Source organism: Archocentrus centrarchus, unplaced genomic scaffold (assembly GCF_007364275.1).
Source record: "Archocentrus centrarchus isolate MPI-CPG fArcCen1 unplaced genomic scaffold, fArcCen1 scaffold_74_ctg1, whole genome shotgun sequence".
Lineage (NCBI taxonomy): Eukaryota > Metazoa > Chordata > Actinopteri > Cichliformes > Cichlidae > Archocentrus > Archocentrus centrarchus.
Window position 1 is genome coordinate 40,604 of NW_022060288.1, and position 19,918 is coordinate 60,521.

The 19,918-nt window shown below is 45.2% G+C and overlaps 1 protein-coding gene across 1 annotated transcript in view; it reads left to right on the plus strand.

Annotated features, from left to right (window-relative positions):
- Positions 1 to 19,918, plus strand: part of LOC115777789 (protein O-mannosyl-transferase TMTC1-like) — an 81,794-nt gene that overhangs the window by 35,147 nt on the left and 26,729 nt on the right. The window contains exon 8 of the mRNA XM_030725777.1: positions 18,466 to 18,588. Within this exon, the coding sequence (XP_030581637.1) occupies positions 18,466 to 18,588 (123 nt within the window). The remainder of the gene's footprint in view (positions 1 to 18,465; positions 18,589 to 19,918) is intronic.

Sequence of the window (19,918 nt, forward strand, 5' to 3'; positions counted from 1 at the left end):
ACCCTCCTGCCCACCCTGCACAAGGGTACACTGATAGAAAGCTGAAAGGAAAACATTCGTCATCATTTTCCTTAAACATGGAACAATGCAACTGAAAAATAAACAAAACAGTAGCAGAATGACCCCTGGTGGCCCTAAGACTTTCAGCAGGGCTTGCCACCAAGCTCCAGTAGTCAGCCAAGAGAGCCAGTCCTGACTCCCTCCAGGTGTCTGCTGTTCCATATACTGCTGCAGGGTGTATACTCCTCCTTGCGGGGCGGCCAGCAAGTCCAAAACCACTCTGTTCTGCATCACCATTGCACGAAAGGCGCTCAACTCTTGTGTTGCAGTCGCGATGGTCATCAGTGCGCCCAGGGTGCAGATCCAGTTCCACGTGGGCATTGCATGTGAACGAGCCATCCCTATTTAGTGGGGGATTCAGTTGTTTTCTTCACGGGTTTGAGACGAAGGTGGCCTAGGGCTCACCCCCCCCTTTGTACCCCGACTTCCATCCCCTACTCAGCGTTGGTTGGCTCAATCCTTTTGCACTGGCTGAGGTGGATCCACGTGGATCTCTCTGCTATTTTGACTGCAGTTGGCGTGGTCAGTGGTACTTTGTAGGGTCCGTCCCACTGGGGTTGGTTCCAGCACTTCTTCTTGATCACTCTGACCAGGACCCAGTCTCCCACCGCTACCGGATGTTCCTGTGGAGAAGCAGAAGAGCCTTCCGGCAGTTTATTTGTATCAACAACATTTTTGCTTTGGAACAACTTTCTCATCCGATCACTCAAGTCTGTCTCTTCCTCTGCTTGTTGTTATTCTGTGTACACCAGGAGTCTAAAAGGTCAGCCAAACAATGCCTAATAGGGGGTTATCCCTGTGTTGTTGGGGGTCACATGCATGTATGTTTTTACTAAGTCTATGCATTCTACCCAGGGCCTTCCCGTTTCTGCCATACATTTCCTTAGTCTATTTTTTCCTGTACCATTCGTTCTTTCAACGAGTCCTACGCTCTTGCGGATGATAAGAACAGTGATTTTTTTTAGCTGTACCCCTAGGTTTTACGACTAAGCAATACTTATAGGTCTTACTCACTATCCCCCCCTGTTGATACATGTGTTAAAGCATGTATCAATATGGCTGCTGTTTTGAATAGTGACCTAGGAAGTTGTTCCACTTCAATTTTGCTTGCTGCTGCATCTCATGGAGCACTTCGGGTCACAAGCGTTCCACAATTGTCGTGTAATTGCTGAGGTGCCATATCCACTTGCGGCCAGCTTTGCTGCTTTGTCAGCATAGCTGTTTCCCAATACTATCAAGTCTGTGCCTGTTTTGTGTGCCGCGCATTTACAAATGGCCAGGCTGATGGTAGTTCTATGGCCGTTAATAGGTTTTTTTAAACAGTTCAGCATGTTTTACTGGCTTCCCTGTAGAGGTCAGCATTCCCCTTCTCGCCCACTGTGCTGCAAACGAACATACGGCAGAAAAGGCATACTGGCTGTCAGTGTAAAATGTGACTTCTTTACCTGCATGATGCTTGCATGCTTCGGTTAATGCGATTAACTCGGCTGCTTGAGCAGAGAGGTGTGAGGGCAGTTTCTCCGCTTTGATTATGGTGGTATTGGTGACTATAGCGTAGCCCGTTTCTGTTTTGCTTTATCATTTTTCCCGCTTGAGCCGTCCACAAACACAATGTGGCCTTTCGCCAGTGGTTCATCTTGCAAGTCTAAGCTGGGCTTGCTGTTTTGTTCCGTCAGCACTTTGCAGTCATGAGGGTCGCCGTCATGTGGCGTTGGTAGCAGAGTGGCTGGGTTTAGAGTGATGCAGCCCTCTATAGTTATGTGTGGTTGTGATAACAGGAGCGCTATGCAGCTCCGGTGTCTGGCTGGAGATAAGAATGTCATTTTACTCTGTAAGAGCAGCACCTCAAGTGTAAGTGAGTGGAAAAGCACCAGTTCTCTGGAGGCCTACATAGAGAGTGCTGCTGCACATACTGCTTGCACGCAAAGGGATCCATGCTCTGCAATAATTACACAGGCCTAAAAAGGTCATCATTTGCTTCTTCATTTGTGGTTCAGGTGGTTGTGCTAGTGCTGTGTGTGTGTTAGATGCCAGTAATGAGTGGGTGGTGTGTGTGTGTGTGGGTGTCATCTCACTTCCCTTCTCTGCTGATCAAGCAACTTGCCCTCATCTGACTTGTCCGAAGTCCTCCTCTCCGATCAGTGTGACACAGTCTGGTTAGTCCACGTTCCACTCACCAGTTGTGGACATTCAGTTCACCAATGACCCGTCAGGCTGCAGTTGTAACATCTGTCATCTCGATGCACCGACGATCATTCTGGTCTGGACGATGTCTGATCGGAGGGCAGGAGTCCAGATCTGGGTCAGAGATTTTCAGCGCTTATAAATTTGCCTGAAAAAAGGGCATAGAGAGATGAGGTACCACAAGTAACAACAAATGGAGGTGGCCCCAAAACCGCCACTCCATTAATTAGGGCATCAGCTGTTCTGCCGCTCAAAACTCTGCTAAGATCGCGCTCTACGCAGAGTTCTTTAACTATTTATTTTCTACTCCTGCGTTCCCATCTCCATTTTTTCCCAGTGAGACGTCTCTCACAGGTAAGAAAACAGAAAAAAGGACACATTCAAGGAGGCCTAATCACCTTAGGTTAAAGCCACCCATTCGCTGATGGGTGTTACCCTTTTAAGCAGACTCCCAATGTCTATTCGTCTCTGACAGTGACAGATGCAATTTTTGATTTAGCTTTTAAATCAAACTTTTTCCCATTTTAAATTATTTGGAATCTTTTTCACTCGATATGTGTTATGGCCGTGCCTCTAAGGCAGGGTCCTTGAATCCAGGCAGCTGTCCAGCAAAGGGTGAAAATTCGAGTTCCTCCGTAATTTGCAAATGCAGGAGGACTGAAGCATTTTTTTTTTTTCTTCAGCTGGCCAGTGACTCGTCACTTCTTTGTGGAAGAACTTACTGGATCCTACCAACAATCACCAAAATTGTTATGGAAATTTATCAAATGAGAGAGACAAGATTCCTGTCGCCCATTGTTCTATGTCAATTTTGTGTGGGGTTAAGCCTTTAACGGACTCTTGCATTTCAGTCTCAGTCCAAGGTCGGTAAACCAAAATAGTGGGAGGTTGAGGGGCGCTTGCTGTCCCTGTGTTTGGGTTTGGGACTTGGAGCATGGGGAAGATTTGTGCCACTGGTTCCAGTGCGGGTGGGGGCCCTCCACAATTGAAACAATCCCTTTCATGCCCGTACTCTGATAAAACGGGATAACCTGCTGGCTTAGGTGTGGCATGCACATCTATGTGCGCCAGTGTTTTAAGTTCCCCATTTCTGGTGCGGCTCGCAATGGGAGAAACAGCTGTTAAGCCTTCCCTTGCTTGGGTCTCATGTTGTTTTGTCCCACTAACTCCTCCCCCCGCTAAACGTGGCGCGGCTTGTTTTACCCCGTTAGCTCCTCCCCCCTCTAAACATGGCGCGGCTTGTTTTACGCCATTAGCTCCTCTCCCCTCTAAACATGGCGCAGCTTGTTTTGCCCTGTTACCCCCTCCCCCCCTCTAAACATGGCGCGGCTCCGGGTGCCGCAGGGTCAGGCCCACTACGGTCTTGCTGGGATCTACATACAATGTGAGTTTTCTCATCTGCCTTTATTACAGCTGCATGCACGTGTGTGGGTGGTTTTAACGCTGTGGCTTTTGCCTTCCGCTGTTCCTGTCGGCGTTTAGCCTGTAACAGCCAAAACTTTGCACACTGCAGTTCCAACTGCGCCTTCTTGCAAAATGCTGCTTTTTGTTGCAGCTGTGTTACTAAGTTTTCACATTCTGTCACTACCAAGTTTCCCTTAAACCCATATTTTTTCTTCCATTTATTTATATTGAGTTGACCCTTGTTTATCCCATTCCATAAATTTTACATCGCCCTCTAATACGGCGGCCTCGCATTTCGACGAGGACTTACCCATTGTTCCTGACGTACAATCAGCCTGTGCTTTGTCTCGTACAGACCACGTGTCTTTATTGAGACCTAAACCCAAATCCGCCCTTCACTGTGTACTCCAACAGACCATGAAGTTGAAAACCGTTAGATTTTCGTCATGCTGCTGCTTCCACTTCAATGGCGGCTTTCACTCTCAGTCACTCACTTTCACACACACAAATGCGTATTTATGGCGCCTATTTTAAATCTTTGTTTACGGTGAGAACACCAAAATTCCAAATTAAGGCCAAATTAAAATTTCTCCGTTGGGCGGGAGGTACCAATTTACTTTCTCCTTCCGGCGAGAACACCTACGGTACCGTTTTATACTTTATTTGCTTTTCCCTGAAAAGCTAACTTTCCCTGAAAGTTACTTCGGCCGGTGCCCCTCGTGAACCCTGTTCTGAGGGCGCTTTTCCCTGAAAAGCGAACTTTCCCTGAAAGTTACAACGGCCGGTTACCTCACGAACCCGGTTCGGAGGACGTATACTACAGTTTTCCCTGAAAAGCCAACTTTCCCTGAAAGTTATCCTGGCAATTGGACCCGGTCCGACTCAGTAGTCCACGTTTTGTCCTACCTGGTTTCTGTCGTTTTCACTTGGTGGATCGGGTCTCGAGGAAAGCGTTCCCAGCGACCGCGGAGAAACCTATGAAGCCGGGCCTGGCGACAAACGTCATGCCCCAGGTCTTTTGTGCAGCTCCTCTATTGCAGCTGGCTGTCCGGACAGTCTGCCGGCGTCCCTCCGTAGTCGTTGGGAAAACCTCCTCACTGCCCGCCCGGCTCTCGAAGGACCAAAAAATGTTAGGTTCGGACCACCGTTGAATAAAGAAAGACACAGAAACCCGTAGTTGGTCTTTTTACCTGCAGGGAGAGTCTCAGTCAGCTAACACTCACGTGCCTCTGAAAGAGAGTCTGACTTCTTTCTTCCTGCCGGTGCTTTTATTTTAGCGTCACGTAAGTGTGTGGGGGTGTGTGTATGTGTGTGTGACGTCAGGAAACAGGCGTTAACTGCTTTCCTCACCTGGAGGGTCCGGGTGTGTGTGAGTATGTTTTGTGCTTACAATCTGATGGTCATGTGCATGTTTATGATGAACACATTGTGATACATAGAAAAACAGTTACATGTTTATCTATTCTAACAACACCCATTTGGAACAATCCAGATATATGTCAGAAAAAGACAGTACTGAACTTCTCAACATGGCAAGAGAAAGGAATAAAGAATTTAGAACATGTTATTCACGATGGGACCTTTATTTCATTTGAAGAACTTATTTCCAAATATGAAATTAGCAATAGCAAATTTCTCGAATACCAGCAGTTGAGGTCTATCATACAGGCAAGGTTTAATTTAAATAATTTAAAATTAGAAACCCCTGTACTGGTAACAGAATTTCTAAATCTTTATACCCCTAAATTATTATCAAAAATATATAAGTTATTATTAAAAATTAATGATTCAATATCCCTCCCAACTACAAAATGGGAGCGAGATCTTTCCATTAACCCAGAGGAAAACTTCTGGACACAGATATGTTTAAACACTTTCAAAATGACTAAAGGTCCGAATTTACAACTTATACAATAGAAAAATTCTCCATAGAATACATTATACAGGACACAGGATGTTCCAAATGGGCCTCAGAGACACAAATATATGCACCCACTGTTCAGGCAACCATACTGAAAACTATATGCATGCAGTTTGGTCTTGTACACCTGTTCAGAGGTTCTGGCAGAGGATATGTGAGGAATTATCCACATGTTTTAATTGCGATATCCCAACATCACCAAAACTGTGCATTCTAGGTGATTTAAGTGAATTAAACATGGAAACAAATATATCACACATAGTTCTTACTACCTTATGCATCGCTAAGAAAACTATCCTCATGAATTGGAAATCAAAAAATGATTTATGCATTACTCACTATAAGAATCTACTTTTAGACCACATTAGTTTGGAAAGAATGTCTGCCACCTCTAAAAATCAACTCTGGTCCCCACTGATCAGCTCCATCGCATGATGGGGGTGACCAGCTGTGGTCTTGTTTCACGGCGCACCCGGTAGGTGGCTGGGGGTGGGCCGGGGGGACCTGGGTGTCTGATGGCTCTGGCCTGGAGGCGGTGGTTACCGTTTTGTGGTTTCTGTGTCCGGGCCCTGATTGTTGGTGGTGGGGACTTGGATGGTGCTCTTATGGTCGTGGGGTGTGGGGCTCGGGGTCCCGTGGTGGCGGGTGCTGGCCCCGTCCGGGTGGCCGGCTTCCTCTGTGGGGGCCGGGGTGCGGGGGCCGGGGCCCTGGTGCCCGGGGTTGCCCGTTTCCTGGCTGGGCCCCTCCCTGCGCTGGAGGGGTCTGTGCCCCCTTGGGCGCGCCGCCATGTGGGGTGGGTTGGCTGTGTCGGGGTGTCTGGCTGGCATTCCGGGATTCTGGGTGCCCTCCCCCATGGGGTGGTGGGGCGCTCAGGTGAGGGAGCAGCACTTGCCCCACACGGGGCCGGTTGGTTCTGACTCAGGACCACTGTGTGCGTGTGTGTGTATGTGTGAGTATGTGTGCGTGCGTGCGTGCGTGTGCGATATTTGTTGTCCTTTGTATGCATGTGGGGGTGTGTGTTGTGTCCTGTTCGCAGTGGGGGCAGTGGGTGCCGGCCTGGAGTATGGTGGCGTCCTGGGGGTGCGGTCACTTCAGGCCCTGGACCTGCCTTCCCTGGGCTGCGGGGGGTGTAGGGAACTGGGGTGCCTAGTGAGCCAGTAGCTAGCTGGCTCTCTTCCTCCGGGGGGTAGTCCTCTGCCTCCCGGTCATATTTATCCTGGCCCCTCCCCTCCTCCCACTCAGTTTAACATCACATTATGCACACGTAGGTTCTCGGGGGAGGGGGGCTCGTGCTGCAGTGAGTGGGGCCATCACCTCGGCTCTGCTCGCTGTGCTGCGTGATGTCCCACTCCTCCTTTTTTAATTGCATTATACAGCTCACAACACATCATAGTACATATAGGGCCTTGGGGGGCAGGTGTGTCGCACAGTGGTTAGTGGGTGGCACTGCTGAGGTGGCCCCACTTGTCTGTTCACTGCTGCCTGCACCTCAATTTTATTTACATTTTAGACATTGAGGGCCTTGGGGGGGCAGTGTGGATGGGCGCTGTTATTCAGTGCTCATATTACATCTGTCCCTCCAATTTTAAAAGCACTGTAGTTTTCACACAGCCATACACATTCTTCTCAGTACATACACTCACATCACCCCCCAACACGCTGAGTGGGAGGAGGGGGCGGGCGGGCCTTCTCACACCCCAGTTCCATGCACCCCGCCTGGGATGGGGACTAGCTCATTGTTCGGGGCTGGGTTGGCTGCTTCCCTGGGTTGCCGCTGGCTTGGTGCTGGTACCCGCTCTCCCACATTAGGTGTCCATGTATGTTACATGTGCGTATGCATGAGTGTGTGACTGGTGCATGCGAATGTGCGTGCGTGTGTATGTGCGTACATGAGGGAACGACTGGTACGTGTGTGTGTGTGTGTGTGTGTGTACGTGCGTGCTTGTGAGAGTGTGTGTGTGTGGACAGCTGGGCCTGGGTTGGTGGCTTGCCAAGCCTTGGCACCTGTGGGACACGGAGGGTGGGAGTTACCCCTCCCTACCGCTCCACGCTGCTCCCCACTGGTCGTCACTGCCGCCCCTGGGGTGTGGGTGCCCGTGGGTCCCGGGATGTGTGGCCGGATGTCTCGGCATGGTTTTTGGCCTGCTCCCTTGGCGGCCGTGGCCTGGGGGTGGCTTGGGCCTCTTTGGCGCGTGGGGGGGCTCTGCCGGGTGTCGGGCTGCTCTCGGGCGCTTGGGGCCTCGGGGGCCGCATGCCTGGCTCGTGCTGGGGGTGCCGGCCTGCCGGGGGGGGGGGTGGGCTGCCCGTCGCCTCTGGCTCTCTGGACTCTAGCCCCTGGATTGTGGGGGTTCCGTCTGTAGCCTCCCTCCTTCCTCTTCTGGGGAGTGTACGCGGTTACCATCGGGATGTGTGGCCCCAAGTCTTCTGAGCTCCTGTGCTGTGGATGGCCTGGGTCCCCTGGGTCCTTCCCTATCTGCCTCTGGATCGCGGGGGGCATGGTTGCAGTTTCTTGCCCTCATTATCGAATACATTGCATGACAAAGGCGCATACACACACATTACTACAAACAATAAACTTGTGTGTGTGTGTGTGTGTGTGTGTGTGTGAGTATATCAACCCCTTTTATTTTTTTATTTATTTATTTTTTCTTTCTCCTTTCTTCCTTTTATCCCCCCCCCCTTTTATCCCCCCCACCTCTTGTTCTTGCCCCTTCCTTGTTGCCTGTCAGACTTGGCATGAATAACTAAATAAAAAGATAAATAAATAAAATTGCAAGCATTAACAAGAAGAGCCTATAGGAAACATATAGAGCTGTTCTTGTCAAAGCAAATATGTTTGGTACATCAGTGCATTCGGATCATCATTCCGATTGTGAAAGATGCCAGACATGACAGGCTTAAAAAAAAAACAAAAAAAAAAAAAAAAGAAATATTATTTTCTGTTAATGTGAAGTAAGTTGTGATACCCTTCTTTATCCAGGGTTTAAAGGTGCAGTCCTGGTTGGGAGGGAATTCTGTATCAAATGCACACCATCTGAACAAATACAACATTTTTTCAATTCGTGTCAGATTGACCACATTCCTCCAAATTTTTAACGTTAGGCTTATCCAACAATTTAACTCCCCCAATTGAGCCACCAGCCCTTTGTCACCAATCAAGGCCTGTAAAGGAAATCCAGCCAACATTTTAGACTCAATTTCCTTCCACCTGGCCCTATAATCCTCATTACACCAATACAGAAGTGGGGCCAGCTGGGATGCGTAAAAATAGTACTTGAGGTGTGGGAGAGCCATGCCACCCATTTCCTTACTTAGTTGTAGGGTTCTATAGCGGACCCTTGGCTTTTTCCCTTGCCAGATAAATCGGGATATCTGCCTATCCCATTCCCTGAATTGTGCGGCTGGCACATCAACCGGGAGAGTTCTAAATAGGTACAGCAATCTTGGTAGCACTATCATCTTAATTGCATTTATTCTGGAATTCAGGCTTAAATATTGAACAAGGCTCCATCTATGTAAATCTGCCTTTATCTTCAGAGATACAGGTTCGTAGTTTGCCCGTAATAAAGCTGACAAGTCTTTAGTCATCATTACTCCTAAGTATTTTATTCCCTTGGCTTCCCATTTTAAATTAAATTTGCCCTTCAAGTTTATTGATGCTGTGAAGTTCAAAGTCATAACTTGTGTTTTTGTAATATTTAACTTATAGCCCGATAGCTTCCCAAAGTCTTTCAGCAGGGACATTAAGTCTATAAATGATTTCTCTGGTTCCTCCATGTAGACCAGCACATCGTCAGCAAACATTGCCACCTTGTGTTCCACCCCTGCTATTGACACTCCCTTAATTTGCCTTCTCTGTCTTATTAGTTGTCCCAAGGGTTCAATGAATAGTGCAAAAAGAATCGGGGAGATTGGGCAGCCCTGACGGGTTCCCCGTTTCAGTACAAAAGAGGCTGAAAGGTCGCCATTGATTCTTATCTGGGCAGTTGGTCTGGAATATAGAGATTTAAGTACTCTGATGAATTTTGGGTGTATTGCAAATTTCTCAAGGACTTTATAGAGAAAAAGCCATCTTACCGAGTCAAACGCCTTTTCAGCATCGAGCCCAACTATTAAGGTTTCATTTTTTTGTTGTTTTACTTTTTCTGTAATATGTAGTGTCCTCCTAATATTGTCCATTGTTTGCCTTTGCTGTATAAAGCCGGTTTGATCTAAATTAATTAGCCCTGGTAGTGGGTTTTCCAAGCGCCGTGCTAGAATAGAGGTAAATACTTTGTAATCTACATTGAGAACACTTATAGGCCTATAATTTCCACACTCTTGTCTGTCCCTGTCATCTTTGGGAATAACTGAAGTTACCGCTTCCCTCCAGGAAGGCAGGATTTCTCCCGTTTGCAGCACCCAATTAAATGTTTGTAATAATACTAGTGATAGGCTTGATTTCAGACATTTATACCACTCTCCTGTAAATCCATCAGATCCTGGCGTCTTCCCTGATTTTAATCTTGATATAGCCAGACTTAACTCTTCCTCCGTAATTGGGCTTACCAGAATCTCATTTTGTGACTTTTGGATTTGGGGTAAATCTAGATCATTTAGAAAGTCATCTATTTGCTCTTCGCTGGCAGCTGGAGGTTGAGTATACAATTCTTGATAGAATAATTCAAAGCATTCCTTAATCCCTCTCCTTGTGTTTTCTATATTAATAGTTCTGGGATTTCTGATTTTGTAAATCACATTTTCCCTTTGCTGCTTACGTAATTTATAGGCTAATATTTTGGCTGATCTTGCTCCCGCTTCGTAATTTCTTTGTTTCAAGAATGTTAGCTTCTTTTGTGTTTCTAATGTGTATATGTCATCTATTTCACCCTGTATTTTCTTAATTTCTGATCTTATTTGGGCATTTGTTTTTTGGCTGCAAGTGCTTCAATCTGGCCTGTAGGTCTGCCAATTTTTCCCCTCTGCACTTTTTCATGTATGATGACCAGGAAATGATTTTCCCCCTCAGGACTGCTTTTAAGGTATCCCACAGGATTATTGGTGAAGTTTCTCCATTATCATTAAATTCTAGATAGTCCTTGATATCATTCTGCAGTTTTTCTATTGTTTTAGGCTCATTAAGTATATATGAATTTAACTTCCATAAGGTTCTTTTTATTTCAATTTTCAAATTGGCAGTTAGAGTAATGGGACTGTGGTCTGACAGGTCGATCGTAGATATCTGGGAGTCTTGTATTCTAAACTTGTCAGAGCAAAATACAAAGAAGTAGTCTATCCTAGAATAAACTGAGTGGGGGGCTGAAAAGTGGGTGAAGTCTTTAGTCCTAGGATATAAATCCCTCCAAACACCTATAATTCCCAACTCTCTCATCAAGGATTTTACTTTCTTGGAGAGAGGGTTATGGTGAGTTGCCCCCCCACTCGAGTCTAGCCCCGGATCTAACCTTAAGTTAAAACCCCCCCACAAATAACCACGCCCTTGGAGGTCACCATTAGGTCAAAAACTTTTTTGTAAAATGCCCAATCACTCCCTGGTGGAGCATACACGTTTATGAGTGTTACTTCCGTACCTTCCAATTTACCTGTAATTTTATTAAATCGCCCTTCTTCATCTACTGTCTCAGACAGATGTTCGTACGTGAGATCACTTGAAATTAACACTGCGACTCCCCTTTTATGAGCAGATTTATGTGAAGCAGAAAAAACATATTTAAAACCCTGCCTTCTCAATTTGATATGTTCTGACTGCGACATATGCGTTTCTTGAAGAAATGCAACCTGTGTCTTTTCTTTTTTAAGTTTCGCTAGGATTTTACTTCTCTTTGTCGGGTTTAATATCCCATTGATGTTAAAGGAGACAATTTTTGTTACCCCACTATGCATACTGTTCTTTATGTAGAATCTTCAGTATCACTGAGACCCTCCCAACTGGTTGTATAACTGCCCCATATAAAACAAAAACCTGTATCAAAAGAACAGACAGGAAAAAAAGAAAAAAAATTCAAAACACTTAACATTTGAATCCTCAAACACACTTCCACTTTTGAGGCCCAGTCCCTCCTGGACCTCGTCTCTGAGGGATATCCTTTCTGCCCCAAGTGGCTCAGTGGGCCCTCAACATGAGTAGTTAACCTACCCTCCATTTACCTTTGCAACGGATATTTAAATGGTTCATAAACTGCAACCAAGTCTTAGTACTGTAACCTAATATGCCCCTCTGCAGACTGTTATCCACTCTTATACGTCAGGGCTCCCTACTTGGTCACGCCTGAATGCTTGTAGTTTTTCCTTGTATCCAGCTGGTTCTCTTGCTGTCTGACTCCTGCGTCCTGCCCGTGCTGGTTTCCATGTGTACCGCTGGAGTCTCTCCAGAGGCGAAACCGGCTGTACCACTCTCGTCACCGGCAAACCTCTGTCTTTCAGATCCACCGATGCTTCCTCCACTGTGTCATACGTCTTAGTGCCCCCATCGAGGAACACTCTCAGCCTGGCTGGGAATAGGGTTTGGAATCTCACGTTGTTCTCCTTTAGGATCCTTCGCAGATCTCCGTATTCCCTCCGTCTGGCCAGTATTTCTGGCGCGTAGTCGTGATCCATGTTGATTTTGTTGTTGTTCCATATAAGGCCTCTCTTTTCCCACGCCCTTTTCAGTACTTCTTCCTTCTTTCGGTAACTCGGGAATCTGACCACTATCGATCTGGGGTTGCTTCCTGGCGGAGGTTGTGGCGCTAGTGCCCGGTGTGCTCGTTCGATGTGCAAATCAATAGATTGTGGGAATTTCAAATTCTCTCGTATGAGCTCTTCTACAAATGTCAGTATTGCTGCTGGAGATCCTTCTGCTCCTTCTGGGATGCTGTAGATCCTCACATTTTCCCTGTGGGAGCGTCCTTCTAGGTCTGTCAGCTTTGACTGTAGCTGCTCTTGTAGTTTTAGCATTTCCGCTATCACATTCTCGGCCCCTTGCACACGATCTTCTGCCGTCGCAATCCGTGTCTCTGCCTCGTCTAGCCTTAAGTTTGTTTTTGCTATTTCGCCCTTAATGTCCTCCATCTGTTGCTTGTTGACTTTTCGGAAATCCCTCATCTCTTTGAGAATTTTTGTGAGGTTTACCTCTTCCTCATCCTCCATGTTGTCAGATGCTATGCTAACCGGAACGTTAGCACTCACTTTTGGGTGTTCTTTGGCGTTTCCGTCTGCAGCCTGGGCGAGCTTCTTGTTCTTATACTTGGATGCCATCACTTTCCCCTTCCTCTCAACTATTTGAAGTTACATGTTCACTGTATATTTTGACTTCTGGGGCTATTTATTCTCGTTTCTTCCGTCCGAGATTTTCTACGCTGCCATCTCTGGTGGCGACCCGGAAGTCTCTCCAATTCAATTCAATTTTATTTATATAGCGCCAAATCACAACAAACAGTCACCTCAAGGCGCTTTGTATTGCGGGTAAAGACCCTACAATAATACAGAGAAAACCCAACAGTCAAAAACGACCCCCTATGAGCAGCACTTAGCGACAGTGGGAAGGAAAAACTCCCTTTTAACAGGAAGAAACCTCCAGCAGAACCAGGCTCAGGGAGGGGCAGTCATCTACCGTGACCGGTTGGGCTGAGGGGAGAGAAAAGACATGCTGTGGAAGAGAGCCAGAGATTAATAACAATTAATGATTAAATGCAGAGTGGAGTATAAACAAAGTAAATAAGGTGAATGAAAAGAAACAGTGCATTATGGGAACCCCCCCAGCAGCCTAGGCCTATAGCAGCAGAACTAAGGGATGGTTCAGGGTCACCTGATCCAGCCCTAACTATAAGCTTGATCAAAAAGGAAAGTTTTAAGCCTAATCTTAAAAATAGAGAGGGTGTCTGTCTCCCGAATCCAAGCTGGGAGCTGGTTCCACAGAAGAGGGGCCTGAAAGCTGAAGGCTCTGCCTCCCATTCTACTCTTAAGTATCTTAGGAACCACAAGTAAGCCAGCAGTCTGAGAGCGAAGTGCTCTGTTGGGGTGATACGGGACTATGAGGTCTTTGAGATAAGATGGGGCCTGATTATTTAAGACCTTGTATGTGAGGAGAAGGATTTTAAATTCTATTCTAGATTTAACAGGGAGCCAATGAAAAGAAGCCAATATGGGAGAAATATGCTCCCTCTTTCTAGTCCCTGTCAGTACTCTAGCTGCAGCCACAAGTTGGCATTGGATTTCTCTTTGCAAAGCTTGTTTACGCAAGGCGCGCATGCAGTAGGAAGCGCGGCAAATTGTTCATTACTTACAAAATGGCCAATGTGAGAGGTTTTGTATGGACTGACGACATTGGATCACTGGTGCACACAACGCTGAATTACAAAATGGTAAAAACACAAGAAAAGCATAAGAAGCACTCGAGAATCCGTGAGTACTGTTTATCAATTTGTGCATGCGTGGAAAACTGTGGCCGTTGCAACCATAGTGAGCATATGCGAGTCACCCGTTTTCAAATCACCCCGGTTTCAAGCGTTTACACGAGAACGCAAGCTGGTGCATTTCTGAAACGCTCCACTCTGGACCCTATTTCCGAAACACATCGTTTTCACTCCGTTGTCGTGTAAACAGAAGGGCGAAACACACCAAAACGACACCGTTGTCGTGTAAACGCAAAGCTGAAACGCATCAAAACGACACCATTTTCGTTTTGAAATGGGGTGTCGTGTAAACGGGGCCCCAAAGTTATGTTCTCTGATCAAAGTCAATTTTGCATTTCCTTTTAAATCAAGGTCCCAGAGTTTGGAGGAAGAGAGGAGAGGCACAGAATCCACGTTGGCTGAGGTCCAGTGTAAAGTTTCCACAGTCAGTGATGGTTTGGGGTGCCATGTCATCTGCTGGTGTTGGTCCACTGTGTTTTCTGAGGTCCAAGGTCAACGCGGCCGTCTACCAGGAAGTTTAAGAGCACTTCATGCTTCCTGCTGCTGACCAACTTTATGGAGATGCAGATTTCATTTTCCAGAGTGCCAAAGCTACCAGTACCTGCTTTAAGGACCATGGTATCCCTGTTCTTAATTGGCCAAAAAACTCGCCTGACCTTAATCCCATAGAGAATCTATGGGCTATTGTGAAGAGGAAGATGTGATACGCCAGACCCAACAATTCAGAAGAGCTGAAGGCCACTATCAGAGCAACCTGGGCTCTCATAACACCTGAGCAGTGCCACAGATTGATTGACTCCATGCCACGCCGCATTGCTGCAGTAATCCAGGCAAAAGGAGCCCCAACTAAGTACTGTGTGCTGTACATGCTCATACTTTTCATGTTCATACTTTTCAGTTGGCCAACATTTCTAAAAATCCTTTTTTTGTATTGGTCTTAAGTAATATTCTAATTTTCTGAGATACTGAATTTGGGGTTTTCATTAGTTGTCAGTTATAATCATCAAAATGAAAAGAAATAAACATTTGAACAGTGATGGTATAGTTACCTTGAAAAAGTAGTCCGATTACTGATTACTCTTAAAAAGTAACTTAGTTACTTTACCGATTACTTTATTTTAGAAGTAACTAAGTTAGATTATAAGTTACTTTGTTACTTTCAGCAGCGGCCGGTCTTGTGCCAAAAAGTGATCGTCTGTCAAAGTGATTCAGATGTTTGTGTGTTTTTATGTGTAATGTCTTTGCTTATATTGGTAAATAGAGGCAGTCAGCATAATTTATGAAGGGCTCATATATAAAAAGGCAGAAATAACCTGTTTTTGAACCATCTTTTTGGGCACTTCAAATATCTTTATCGAACTGTGATGTTATATTTGTTGTGATTTCTGCAGCCTTCTGAGCCAAATTTATGTTTAAAAAGGCATTTTTAATGTCAGACAGTTTTTAACCTTGAAAAAAAAAAAATTTGAATATGTAAAAGTCACTTTGGCAAAAACTGAGTGCAGCTTCTACCTTGTGACAGAAATGCTGTTTCGCACTCAAAATTAACTGGTATCATTCCTGAGAGATATGTTTAATATATGCTTCACAGTTTTTAGGCCAACAAGTAATTTACCGACGTTTAAATACAGGGAATGATTTTTTTGGCAAATACCAAAAATTGCTGTTTGGCAGACGACCACTTTTTGGCACAATACCAGCCACAATACCAACCTTTTCAACTTTTTCAGCTCTCCCCCACTTACTGGTTTGTACCGAAGTCCAGCTTTTGTTGTTTGGGTGCTGGGGGGCTCCTGCACTCACTGCAGCTCTGCTTTGCTCCACCTGTTGCGACTCGCTCTGTAAGTTTGACTGTGCCGTGATATGTTTCCTCATATTTGACAGTGTTTTTGAAGCTAGATGGCACTTTGTTGCCAGCACAGAGTGCACAACTAACCTTGATATTGTCATCTTTAGCTGACACAGACTCACAATAGTGCCTGTATTTCAGCTAGAAAACGTGCATCTCTCTCCTCCCTCCATTGTTTACATTTGTGTCACTGTGTTATTATTGTCCTCATGCTGAAAACGGGACTTAACTGTTGCATCTGCCAGACGTCACTCCCTGAGATGCAAGAAGAAAGCAAAAATATCTTTGTACTGAGAAAAATGACAAAAATAGCACAGTGAAGGAGAAGAAGGCTGAAGAGCACCAGTGGAAGTGGGTGTGATCGCAGAGTCAGATCTATTGAAGAAGTTGACGTACTCAGTAACACAACCCACCTGTCTGTCAATGTCCATACTGTTCTCATCTGTTTCCAGCAGCACATTTTAATCTGTGCATTTAAAGCAATTCCATAGAGCCTCAGTAGCATTGGGTGTTCATTTCCTGACTGAGTTTAGTTGCAGTTTGTCTCTGCACACAGAGTTTTTAACATGCTTGCAGTAAAACCAAGTTGTGGTCTGACGTGCCAAGTGTGCCAAGTGGTGCTGAGACAGTAGCTCTGTAAGCTTCTTTGACATTTGTTGTACAGCAGATCAAGGGTTTTATTTTCAAATTATGTAAATCCAGTCAAGTAAGAGGAGAGAGAAACATGACTGATTTCTCCTGAAATTATGAAGAGTGCCTCTGGATGTTTAGTCTGTATCCTAGCAACAGTTTCATAGAGAACTTCACATGGAACTTTGAAGGACCTGGCCTACGTGACCGGGTCCTTCGCAGCCCACGAAGATCCCAAATGCAGGAAGTGAGCAGCTGTGAAATTGGACAGTCTAGCCTTCATATCAGTATAGCTGCTGTCGCCTTGCAACCATGACAGTGTGAACCACAGCTGTGGAAATGAAGCTGTTATAATGGAACTGAACTTTTGCTCATTTTTGTGGTTTAATTTTAATTCTTTAATTCAAAATAAGCTGTTAAAACAAGCAGCTATAGCAAGCCTCGATAGCCCGGTCAGCTGACAGCTAGCGAGGTGAGTTGTGGTAGAACAGCGATACCTTGATAAAACGAGCTGATATTTGAGGTTTACACATTTACATTCTTGCCTGAAAACATCTTCAAAGTTTAATTTGTGTCACAGAAACAGTCATTTTTCAAACTTGTTGGCTGCTATCCTCCGCCACTGTTGTGTTTGAATTTTGATGCGGAGCGAATCATGGAATATGGTAGGCCACGGAGGATACACCGGACCCATCCTTCAAATTTGAGACACAAAGGACGCATTTGTAGGAGTTTTCGAATTTGGACAGCCTTCGTCGCCTTGCTGTGATGTAATCGGCCTACAAATGCAGCCTTTGAAGGATGTGGCCCCTGAATTTGGACACAGCCTTTGGCTGTTGCCTCGGGTGGAGTGTACACAAGTATTTTTATATGACATGACTGAATTCTCTTGGAACATTATATGGTCACACACAACTGCCATTAATTCAATGTAAGGACAACACATTCTTGACAGTGATATGTGCAGGATTACACCATCACTGATTCTCAAATTAAGCCAAACCCCAACCTTTTTTCTTGCCACTGGCTTTAGCATCTCTGCCTGACTGTATGAGGGGGAAACCAGGTAGATCCACATCTGACATGTTTTGATTAAACCATGTTTCAGTAAAACACATGAGACTGCACTCATGGTGTGCTCAGTCCACTGCTGTTTACTCTGCTTACACATGACTGTACAGCAATGCACAGCTCGAATTCCATCGTTACGTTTGCAGACAACACAACTGTGGTGGGGCTCATCAGCAACAATGTTCAAATTTCATCTCCTCTGCTTCCCCTTGTCCTCTGTCCATGTCGTGTCGGGTGGTGTAACATGCAGAAGCAGACAAAGTAAAATATCTTTTATTGGCGAGGCAAAATCCTTCCTGGGCAAAACAAGGCTAGAATCCCAAACATAGAATATCCTCGGCAAGACGTGGAACCAACAAACACACCACCACATAGGAGGTGGACAACAACAACCTGACCAAGAACTGACTAGAACACAGACTTCATATAAACACTAGGTAATGAGACAATGGAAAACACCTGGGAGGGAAACCCTAGAAACAAAACTAAACCCAAAGCACAAGGACCAGTACATCCCAAAACAAAAACAGGAAGTGGAAACTCAAACCAAAACTAAGACACAAAAACACAAGGACAGAGGGTAAACACCACACACACACACACACACACACACACACACACACACACACACACACACACCATCTGCTCAACCTGACATACAAATATCCAGAATAAAAAATATAAGCCAAAAACCAGGAATCCAAACCAGGAGCAAATATGAAACACAACCTAATACATTAAACAGAATATTAAAGAACAAACAGGACCATGACAGTCTGTTTCACGCTCCTTGTTAAAAGTAACAGGCAGTATAGGTACATTTCACTTGCTGTGTATTTTGATCAAACCCAGTACTGACTCCTTACAGTCAGGCTAGAATGTAAAGTTGGACACATGAGACACCCCGCTCTTTGCCTGTTCAGCTGCAGTATATATGTGTTTGTCTGTGCCAGGCTCTGGAGGCTCTAGACAGGGCCCTGCAACAGAATCCCAGTGACCTAACGGTGAGAGCAGAGCTGTATTTTTCCAAAGGAAACCAGCTCAGAGAGATGAACCAGCTGGACCGAGCATTCGAGGTACTACTGTCTGTACTCCCCCACACCCCACCCGTCTACTCGCAACTCCCACCCCTCTCACGTCAGCTCTCCCCATTCATGTTTTTCTTTCCTTTTCTTCCTCTAAGCAACTTGGGTTTTCCATATCTGCTGACCAGGACTCTGTCTCTTTCATTTATTCTGTGAAGCAAACAGTAATATTAGCAAATATGGCAAGTAGCAAATTGCATTGTCATGGTGCTGTGTGGCTGGAGCGGGTAGACCCCAAAGTGCAGGACTCAGGAGCAAAACTGAACTGAAAGGGTGTTTATTGAATACTGACAAAAATAAGAGAGCGACACTGGGGTGGACAGGTGCCAAACTAAATACAAAAGTACAGAGAAACACACAGCGAGGGAACACTGAAGACAACACGACAAAGAACAGAAGAAAACTGAGGCCTTAAATACACAATAGGTAATCAGGACAAGAGGAAACAGCAGGGCACAGCAGGTGAAGCAAATGAAACTAATAACACAGGGGAAGCAAAACTAAACACAAAGCACAGGGAAAACAAGACTGGCAAAATAAAACAGGAAGTGACTAACCAAGGTACACGCAGACTAAACACAGGGGACTGGCACACAGACACAGGATGGAGATGCAGACTAGTCACAACACTAGGAATAAAACTCAATATGAAAACACAGGAGGTCCGGGTTAAGACAAAATGACAAAACAGAGGGGAGACAGCGACAAAGGGAACAGGAACATCAAAACAAACTGGGAAATAAAAATTCAGGGAAAATAAAACTAAACACAAAACGCTGGGCAGGCAACATTAAATATTTAAGTATAAATTTTTTTTTTATCACTACTTCTTAGGCAGTAGGTTGCAATATGTTTCAGAATGGATCAAATCAAGTTTGTTAGACAGCCCATGGTTGGACCTAGAACAAGCCCTCTGTGGAAAAGTAAAAACCTCTGATCTACCTTTCATTAGCTCCTGTATTAAGCATCTTAACTACTTTAAAAGCCTTAACATAAACACCTCTCTGACAGCCTGGTTGGAAGTCTGGTGGTGATAAGTCTTCACGTATCCCCAGTAAACTGACACCCATTTGGAACAATCCAGATATATGCCAGAAAAAGAAAGTACTGAATTTTCTGTCATGGCATGAAAAGGGTATAAAACTTTTAGAGCATGTTATATTAAAACTTATAACTTACATCAAAATATGGAATCAGTAACAGTAAATTTCTGGAATATCAGCATTTGAGGTCCATCATACAGGCAAGATTTAATTGAAATCATTTGAATTTAGAATTCCCTGTATGGGTAACAGAAAAATATATATAATCTACTGTTAAA